This window comes from Heloderma suspectum, chromosome 6 (genome assembly GCF_057233095.1).
Source record: "Heloderma suspectum isolate Gila_16-S chromosome 6, 16-S_ref, whole genome shotgun sequence".
In the NCBI taxonomy this organism is placed as follows: Eukaryota; Metazoa; Chordata; class Lepidosauria; order Squamata; family Helodermatidae; genus Heloderma; species Heloderma suspectum.
In genome coordinates, this window is record NC_139463.1 from 82,734,101 (window position 1) to 82,743,898 (window position 9,798).

General features: G+C 43.5%; 1 protein-coding gene across 1 annotated transcript; it reads left to right on the plus strand.

The window, feature by feature from the left end:
- The first annotated feature begins 7,852 nt into the window (after positions 1 to 7,852).
- LOC146341524 (olfactory receptor 4D1-like) lies at positions 7,853 to 8,794 on the plus strand. Its single transcript, XM_084808366.1, has one exon. It carries the CDS (start codon positions 7,853 to 7,855, stop codon positions 8,792 to 8,794), a length of 942 nt encoding a protein of 313 aa, XP_084664492.1.
- The last annotated feature ends 1,004 nt before the right edge of the window (positions 8,795 to 9,798 follow it).

Sequence of the window (9,798 nt, forward strand, 5' to 3'; positions counted from 1 at the left end):
GCCAGAGAAGGAGGAGCTGTAGGGAGTTCGCTTCCTCCCTCCCTTCCAGAAAGAACTAGGGATGTACGAAAGTCACTTACCTTTTCAAAGGGTGACATTCGCGGTGGGGGGAGGCTCTCTGTCCCTCCCCCCAAAATTCTCTCTGGCCGGCTCCACTCCGCAGAGGTTCCGCAGAGCCGCCAGCTGGGGCTGCCTGCAGCCGGACATCCAGCCGCTGGGCAGCCTGCACAGGGATGCCAATGGCGGCCGCCATAGCCACCACCATTGGTGTCCCTGTATTTTGCCGTGAAAGGCTATATAAATATTTACATAGCCTATCACAGCCAAAAAAAGAAAAAAAGTATGCAAATGGCAGTGGCTACGGCGGCCGCCATTTGCATTCCCTTTTTCTTGTTGCCGTGATAGGCTACGTAAATATTTATGTAGCCTATCACAGCCTCCACAGGGACGCAAACGGCGTCCCTGCATTAGCCGTGATAGGCTACGTAAGTATTTACGCAGCCTATCATGGCTATAATGAAGAAGCGAATGGCAGCCACAGATGCAGACACCATTCACAAAGCAGCACGAATGGCGGCAGGTAAGTGCTCCATTTTGCGCGCCTTTCATGGGGTGGGGGGCGGGGTGCTTCGTCCCACCACAGATTTCGGGGGGCTGAATGCACTGGCATTCAGCCTCACCGAGATTCGTGGCGGAATTCTCTGACATCACTAGAAAAAACACCTTTTTGTCCACCTCACAATCCTACCTGAGTCACCAGGTCAGGTGCTTTGGTCAGTGTCTCTCCTCTAGGGATGTACGAAACTCACTTACCTTTTCACAGATTGATTTGCAGTGGAGGGGGAGGCACTCCGTCCCTCACCCCGGAATCCTCGACGGGCGGGGAGGCGATCCGGTCCTCCCCCCCGGAATCCTGCCCAGCCAGCTCCGCTCCATGGCGGCTCCGCAGATACTTACATAGCCTATCACGGGAAGAGCAGCAGCGCAAACAGCGTAGCGGCCGCAGTTTGCGCCCCTGCTCTTTGCTGTGATAGGCTACGTAAATACTTACATAGCCTATCATGGCAGCCTGGGAGGATGCAAATGGTGGTTGCTATGGCGGCTGCCATTTGCGTCCGCAGCAGCCAGCTGTGGCCGGAACTCCGGCTGCGGACGGCCCTGGCCGGTGGCTTTGCAAAGCCGCCGCAGAGCAAAGCCGGTCCAGGGAGGATTCTGGGGGGAGCGCCTCCCCCCCACCGTGAATCCAAGCTGCGAAAAGGTAAGTGACTTTCGTACATCCCTAATTCCACAAAACCCTTCTTAATAAATAAAAAGGAAACTGTCTCTTAAAATTGACAACAAATAAGGTTTATTTGGTACAACAGGACAGATAGGAACTGGGTTGGGGTGAGGCAAGGATATCAGGGATGATGATTAAAATAAGTCAACACTACACAATATGACTCTTGCTTTTAGCTCTATGTTCTAAAACCTCTCACACCCTCTCTCACACTATCGGACACCCTATCTGTCTCACAGATGATCTCACTAGAGGTTCTCACTCTTATCTCCCAATTAGGGGTGGAAGTCCGCCCATTTCTCTGTGGGGGGGCGATCCGGTCCTCCCCCCCGAAATCCTCTGTGGAGCTGCCGGTCAGCTCTGGCCACTGTTGGACTTCTGGCCACTGGCCTTCTGTGGTCTGCAAATGGCGCCTGGTGTAGCGGATCCCATTTGCATCCCAGCCTTTTGCTGTGATAGGCTATGTAAATCTTTACGTAGCCTATCATGGCCAAAAGCAGGGACGCAAATGGCGTGGCTACACCAGATGCCATTTGCGGCCACAGACAGGTAGCAGCAGACGGCAGGGGATGACCGATGGCAGGTAGGATCTGTCCGGCGTGGATTCCCCCAGGTGGCAGAGGTGAGTCTTTTGTTCCACCGCGGACTCCGGGGGGCCGGATTCTTAGAATTTGGCCTCATTGGAGTCCGTGGTGGAATTCTCCTCTATCCTTACTCCCAATCTCATCTCAGACTTCTCTAGCTGTACCTAATTGACCTTCTTCCCAGGACTGCATAAATGAAGGGTGGGGGGGATATTATTTGCCCCCCCTCCACCTTTAGAGGATGAAAGGCTGCTGGACTGTGTGTGTGTGAGTGTCTGTATGTATGTGTGCTTGGGTGGGGTTGGGAGCTTATACATTACCTATTGCTTCCAAGATGCCATGACAGTTATTTGATTGAAGCAAATAAATAAATGGATAAATAATAAATATGAAGGCCCTGAAAATGTACTATGTTACCATAGCCTTCTCATACTATGATTGCTGTTGTTGCTTTTGTTGTTGGTTTTATTGACAGCTTTTCTTGTTGTTTTTATTGCTATTTTATTATGTTTATGTTTTTATCACATTTAATATTTTAACTGTTAGTATGTGTTATTGTTGTGAGCCGCCTTGGGAGGGCTTCTGCCCTGAAAGGAAGATGAGTTTTTTAAAATAAATAAATAAATAAACAAACAAACAAACAAACAAATAATTAAAACTGGAGTAGTCATAAAATGCTGTCTGTTGGGGATGGGGGAATGGAAACCTGGGTGGGAGGGGAAATATAATGGAATATCCTGGAGGAGGTCATGGCTGGCTGAATGGCTTGAACATTGTATAAGAACACTCCACAACACAACATTTTGTTGCATTTCCTGCTTCTATATAGTAATAGTGAACTCAGTTCTCAAAGTGCCACTCCTCCCATAGCCAAAATGGCATCACCAGCGGGCAAGAGGGAGGTGTCAGTTGGCTCGGGAAAACCCCAAGGTTTGCAGAAGTAAAAGAAGAAGAAAAAAGTAATTAAAGGGGGGCAATCCCCCACCCAATATGTCCAATGATGATTGAGCATTTTCAGTGGGTACAGAATGCTGATGGTTGGGGGCAAGGGGAGAAAAACCTTGGGGAAGGGGAATGGAATGGAGAATCCTGGAAAAAGACATGGATGATTGGCTAGAATACTGAAAAGGTGTGGTCTGCACTGCAACACTTTGTTGCAGGACCCATGTGTCATTACTAGATTAGGCAACTCCCCAAATCCACTGTTTTATATGGCTCCATTTTTTACAAGGTTCATGAGAGATCAGACCCAGCAATGTCTGTTTTCAATGCCAGGTTGACCATATAACATGAGGAGTAAGAACATGTCCCTAAGCAAGTGCAAAGTGTATTTTTGTTGCCATTGGGTAACTATAGAGGGACTCCACATATCAAGGATTATGGAGGATTCCAGAACAAAGTGTGCTGCTTTGTGGCATAGAAGCCTGAAACTGCACACCAATGCTCAATGTTTGTATTTTCACATATCCATCAGATACATTTCATTGTGATTTCTGACAGTTTCCACATTTTGGACACTTGCAGGACAACCCTGCACGAATCTTCTCGGAAGTAAACTTCATTGCCTTCAAAAGGATTTATTCCTAAATACGTTTGCTTAGGATTACAGCCCCACTATGCAATATACATATCACGGATAGTGGAAAGTGTGAAGTCAAATGTTGGCAATCCCTCATTTGGAAGGGATTTTCTGATTCACAGGATTTTCCTATTCATCGTTATCTCCATCATTTACTGGTAAATGTTGGCATTTACCACATCACATCAGTGAACATCAAACACAAACCTCTCGATGCTGCCATTTCTGCCATTGGTAATTTGCTAGAACAATGAAATGTTTATTGAAATGAACGCATTCTTCAGCTTCCTTTCCCTTTGGTCTTGCACGTGCATGTTGACTGCTTGATGTACAATACTATGTCACTGGCACTTGGGGCTGAGTTCCACACCTACTGAAATCTGTGCAGGAATCATCTAGCTTCTGGTGGAACCACAGGAATAGCAGTAGGCCCAGGAACCAGTGCTTTCCAGGGAGTTCTAGGCCTGCTCTAGAAATATAGGGAGCCCTCTGGTGCTGGGAGGAAGATGTATTTGTGCCTCCCCCTCCATACTTCAGAAGTTTAGGTCCAAAGGTATGATGGGCAGGAGGCAGGACTAGTGCAAGTCCCTGAGCTATGCTAAATTCTGCCCGACATTTTGAAGATCTCAACTACAACTAGAGAGGGCTTTTTTAAAAAATACACTCCCCCGGTCCCCCCACCCTACTAGAATGGAACCTTTTGCTCATAGGATATGTAGCGTCTGTCAAAAGGTTTAGGCCTCTAATCTAAGAAGGGGAAGGGTGTGGGTTTTTTGGTTTTGCTTTTGCTTTTTGTTTAACCAGCACTGCCCCCCCCAGTGGAGGAAATTGTAGGAGCGATTCTGGTTTTCTCAATCCATGTCTGTTTTTTTAAAGAATGTCCATGGAGTAGAACTGTGCGGTTCTGTCCAATTGTCCCATCAGCTCCTTCCTCCGTATCTGCACACCTGAGAATACTCATTCAATATGTGGCAAAGCAAAAAAAAAAAAAAGAACCTTCAAAACTATGTTCACTTTTTAATGAAATCCCTTGTGTTGCAGTCCCCAAATCCTGAAAGCAATGACTTCCTTATTTAACTGGGAAGTCGTGCTATGTAATCGTGCTATGTAATAATAATCTGAAAAAGGATAAAGGAAGAGGGACACCAAGGTCTAGCCATGGAGTGTAATTTTTACTATGCCTTTGGGAAACAGATGTTCCTCACCTCTGTGTACAGTGAAGACTACCATTGCTAAATGGATGGTAAGAAATGAGCACGTAACGCATCTTGCAAATGGGGACCGGGTTATGATTTAGGAAGTATGTGCCTGGTTCACTTTTAAAACCTCATTAAAGAAAAATCCTAACTCTCCCCAAATATTTTTTCCCAACTTTGTTTTCCTGCACTGGTATTCTGGAGGACCTTTAGCATCCCCTCGTTTATGAAATGTGGTTGTACTAAACAGATAGTAAAAATGTAGCTCCAGACTTTTACTCTCAGCCATTACTTTTATCCAGTGTGTTTTGACAATCAAAATAACATATTTTATCTTGCACAGTAGAGATTTACTCCAACTATATGCTATGATGACTTATACAATGTTTGTTAAGTGGTCACATCATCATCATCATCATCATCATTATTATTATTATTATTATTATTATTGATAATAACAGGCAATAATAGTTAAATATTAGAGTGAAGGCTGAAGTAAGAAAGGTTTCATATTTGTATGTACTATAAGGTTGCTGAAGAGTTGTGTTGTACTGTAGCAGACAATTTGAGCTCATAACAAGTGAGAGAATTTGCTGGAACCACAATTGCTGGATTTTAAACTCAGCTGCTGTAAAGTCTGGAACTGTCTTAACCCTTCTATGAAGTAACTAAAACAGGTAAGACAATACTAATTAATAAAGCACTTTCTTTTTCTCTAATTAGAGTGTAAGGATCTGAACCTCAGTTTGTAAGGTGTGTGTGTGGGGGGAAGCCAGTGTGGTGTAGTGGCTAGAGTGTTGGACTGGGAGCCAGGAGATCTGGATTCTAGTCCTCACTCGGCCATGGAAGCTCACTGGGTGACTTTGGGCCAGTCGCAGACTCTCAGCCCAGCCTACCTCACAAGGTTGTTGTTGTGAGGCTAAAGTGGAGAGGAGGAGGATTATGTATGCCACCTTGGGTTCCTCAAAGAGGAATAAAGGTGGAATATAAATGTAATAAATAAATGAATGAATGAATGAATGAATGAATAGCTATGGGAATGTGGGATACCAGTAAAGGATGCTTCCACATTTCTCAAGTTTTAATCTCAAAGCAAATCCAAATGTCTCTCAACATTTTTACATTAAGATGGGAAAACAAAATTGTGTCATATATGTCCAGCTCCACAGACTGGACTGAAACCTATCAAAGAGAAAATAAAGGAGTCTGGATTAGGTACCAGGGCTTACCTTTCACTACCTAATAATTTGGTAAGGAAAGGAGGATTCCATAGTGCAAAACATACCGGCTGGACTAGGCCACAATAAGAAAGAGGAACTATATAAGGGGTTAATAAAACAAACAAATGAAAAAACAAACAAACACCAAAACTATGAAAGTGTTCCTGCTTAAGAAATGCACAAAAAGTGAAGAATTTCTGAAGATATTCATCCTTATAATTTTGGATGTTTCTCAAAGATTTTGAACTTGGGCCCCTTTCTAAACTTGTGCTTTCAGCCCACTGGTGGCCATCTCTTCAGCAGGCAAGCATGCTGACCCCTCATGCATAGCTTCGTACAGAAAATTGTATAGGAATTTGTGGACTAGGGCAATTATCCAATGTTGGCATTAGAACAGAACTAGAACTGGGTATCTCAGACTCCCTCCTAAACTAGCCAGCAAAAGGAGTGGCGGAAATTTGGAGGGGGCATTCTGGCCAAAAGTTTCCATATTATACTTCTCCACAGCTTCCATAATTAGCATAGCTGTTTGATGGCTACAATTGTAAATGTATGGAGTTCATGCTTTAATCAATCAGGGGAAAATATGCATTTGTCCTGTTCAAAAAGGCACACTTTTCATGTAAAGAAAGAAAGAAAGAGAGAGAGAGAGAGAGAGAGAGAGAGAGAGAGAGAGATGCTGATGTTTGGGAATGAGAAGAAGGTGAACTGAGCATTGGGGTGGAAAATGCAGGTCCTCAATGAGCTCAAACATTGCTCATTGTCCAATCCTTACTCCCTACAACAGTCATTACCTAGCTAGAATTAGAGGCAACCATTGTGAAGTAAGGACACGCACTATTATTGGCCCTGCCTTTAATCCTTATAACAGTGCTGTGGAATGCAGCCACAAAAAAGAAGCTTTCATACAACTGCTGTAGTATCCAAAGAACATCCAGATAGAGAAATTTAAAGAGATAGGCAGGCAACAACACTGTCACCTCAAACTTCAGGATAACAAGAAGGGTCTGAGAATGTGTGCTGGAAGAAGTCATTTCATGGCTCCAAAGGTAACAATTCTAGCCATAGGTTAGTTGCAAGGTGTTGTCTCCTTCCAAGAGATACTATGGTCACAATCTGGCAGTTCAGATGCTTGAAATCCTATTAATATCCTTATGGAAGATATTAAATGGGACCAACAAAAATGTCATGTTGTGAGCAATCATTTACAGTTCTCAAGAACTTTTCATCAGGCTGAACTAACTCTTCATCAGATTTGAGTGGTTGCTCATGATGCTGTGACATTTCGGTAGTTCAGAATAAAGGTATTTCCATAGGGTGGTTTTTATTTTATTTTTTTTTCTAATAAGGCAACATGGGTACCTGTAATGTTTGAACTGAAGTCAATGGGCCGAATTCAGCATTTCCCCTCACACACAGCTGAGCGCCTCATTTTGGCCAATCCCCCCCAACCACTACTGCTCTTCTTGTCCCATGAGAAGCTGTTCCTCCAGAACATTATGTGATTAGTGCTTTTAAGTAGGAGGGATTGGTGAAAATCAGATGTATTGCCTTCTGCGTCCGGAAGTGCAGTGCAAAACCACTACTGATATCACACAATGGGATTTAAGTAGCCTAACTGGGTATGAATGTTGGTAGCCTGCGTTATTACTTACTCACTTGAATTGTATGACTTTTCTTTATTACTTAGTTTATTTCAACGGAGTTGTAGGAAGCCTGGCCTCAGACAAATTGGTGCCTGCTTGTGATAAGATATTCTTGAGATTACTATGACATATACTCCATGGAGTGAGCTAGCAGAAATGCAGTTGTCTGCCAGGTAGAACACTGAAATTAAAACTCCCCATATAGTTTGCTTATTCGATAGAATAAAGCATGGACACAATGAAACCAAATCTTCACTTTTCAAATATCATGAGTGTGTTTCAGAGGAAAAAAAATGCAAATGCTCTGCTGTTATTATTTCCATTGCAGCTATATTATAAAGACTCCAAATGGCTCCGAAGAAGTATAATACAACAGTGACAGAATTTGTTCTCTTGGGCTTTTCTCAGAGTCCAAATATTCAGTCCATCCTCTTTTTCATCTTTTTCACCATGTACATCATAACCTGGCTTGGAAACATCATCATTATCATTACTGTCATTTATACACCCATCCTGCACACACCCATGTACTTTCTTTTGGCCAACTTGGCTGTAATAGACATTGGTGATTGCACAGTTACTGCGATCAAAATGCTGTGGGACCTCATTTCACATACAAATTCCATCTCTTACAACTGGTGTATCGCCCAAATATTCTTCTTCCATTGCACGGGAGGTGCTGTGGTCTTCTTCCTACTTGTAATGGTCATTGACAGATACATAGCTATATACAAGCCACTGCAATATTTGCTTATTATGAACCAAGGAGTTTGCATAAGTTTGGTAGCAGGAGCTTGGTTGGGTGGCTTTGCTCACTCTATCATCCAGGTAATACTAATTTTTCAGCTACCCTTCTGTGGACCCAATGTACTGGACAACTTCTACTGTGATGTCCCACAGGTAATCAAACTGGCTTGTACAGACACATACATCACAGAGATGCTGATGGTTTCTAACAGTGGGCTGCTCCTCACACTGATTTTCTGTGTCTTACTTGTATCATACACTGTCATTTTGGTAAAGATTAGAATGCATGTTACAGAAGGGAAGCACAAAGCCCTTTCGACATGCTCTGCACAGGTCATAGTCATGAGCTTACATTTTGTTCCAGCAATGTTCATTTATGACCGCCCTTTCCGAGTATCTCCAGTGGACAAAATAACTTCAGTTTTGTACACTGCAATCACTCCAGTGCTAAATCCAATCATCTTCACTCTGAGAAACACAGAAATGAAAAACAGTATTAGAAAACTGATTGGAAAAATTATGTCATTCAGAATAGCCAAATAAAAAGAATGTCTCATTCATAGATAGATATAGAGGCAGAGGTAGAGGCAGAGGCAGAGATAGAGATATAGTTCATGGAACTACATTGAATGTGAGATCAAAAATTCCAGATCTGCAGGGAGTACAATGAAACAATCATCTACATCATCACTGTATTTGAGGTGAATACTAGGGCTGGGATGAACATTTGGCCCAGCTGAAATTCACAACATTCAGCAGGAAGGCAAAAAATCCCCTATAGACTGGGCACAGAGCAGCAAACATTTGGAAGGAGAGCAAGCATTCAGGTGCAGGGATAGCAGTACATACAAATTGCATGATGAAGTGCCCGGGGGGGCTTTTTTTTCTTTTCAAACAATTTTTTGTCTTTTTTAAAAGTGAAGCCATGTCTCAACTGAGCACCCAGCAGTCACATTCCAAATGGGGCCACTAATGCCCCTGGGAATGATGCTACATCATCATACTACTGGTAGTCCTGATGGCCATGTGCTACCTCCAGTACCAGAGGCAGTGAGCCTATGTACATCAGTTGCTGGGGGACATGGGTGGCAGGATGCTGTTGTGCTCATGTCCTGCTGGTGGGTTCCTGCTTGACAGCTGGTTGGCCACTGTGTCAACAGAATGCTGGACTAGATAGACCCTTGGTCTGGTCCAGCGTGGCTCTTCTTGTGTTCTTATGTCCTTACATAGTGTAATTCCCAAGGACTTTAGTGAAAGGTATGGACACATAGGTCAATTGCAGTTTTCCCCAGTTTCCCATTTGTCTGATATTAAGTTTGGTTCATCTCAAACTTTGAGAATTTCCCAGTCTTATATTTGGTTCATCCCAATTTTTTTGCCAGCCCCATGAATATTCTCACATTTCTTTCCCCCACCTTCATTTGGAAGAAAGGTCTGAGGAAGTGAGGGAGGGGGGGCTGTAAATGACCCTAGTGAATGCTGAAAACCATGTAATGAGTTGCAACATTATGGTTGTCTTGCCTGTAGTATCTAGATGATGGGGATAA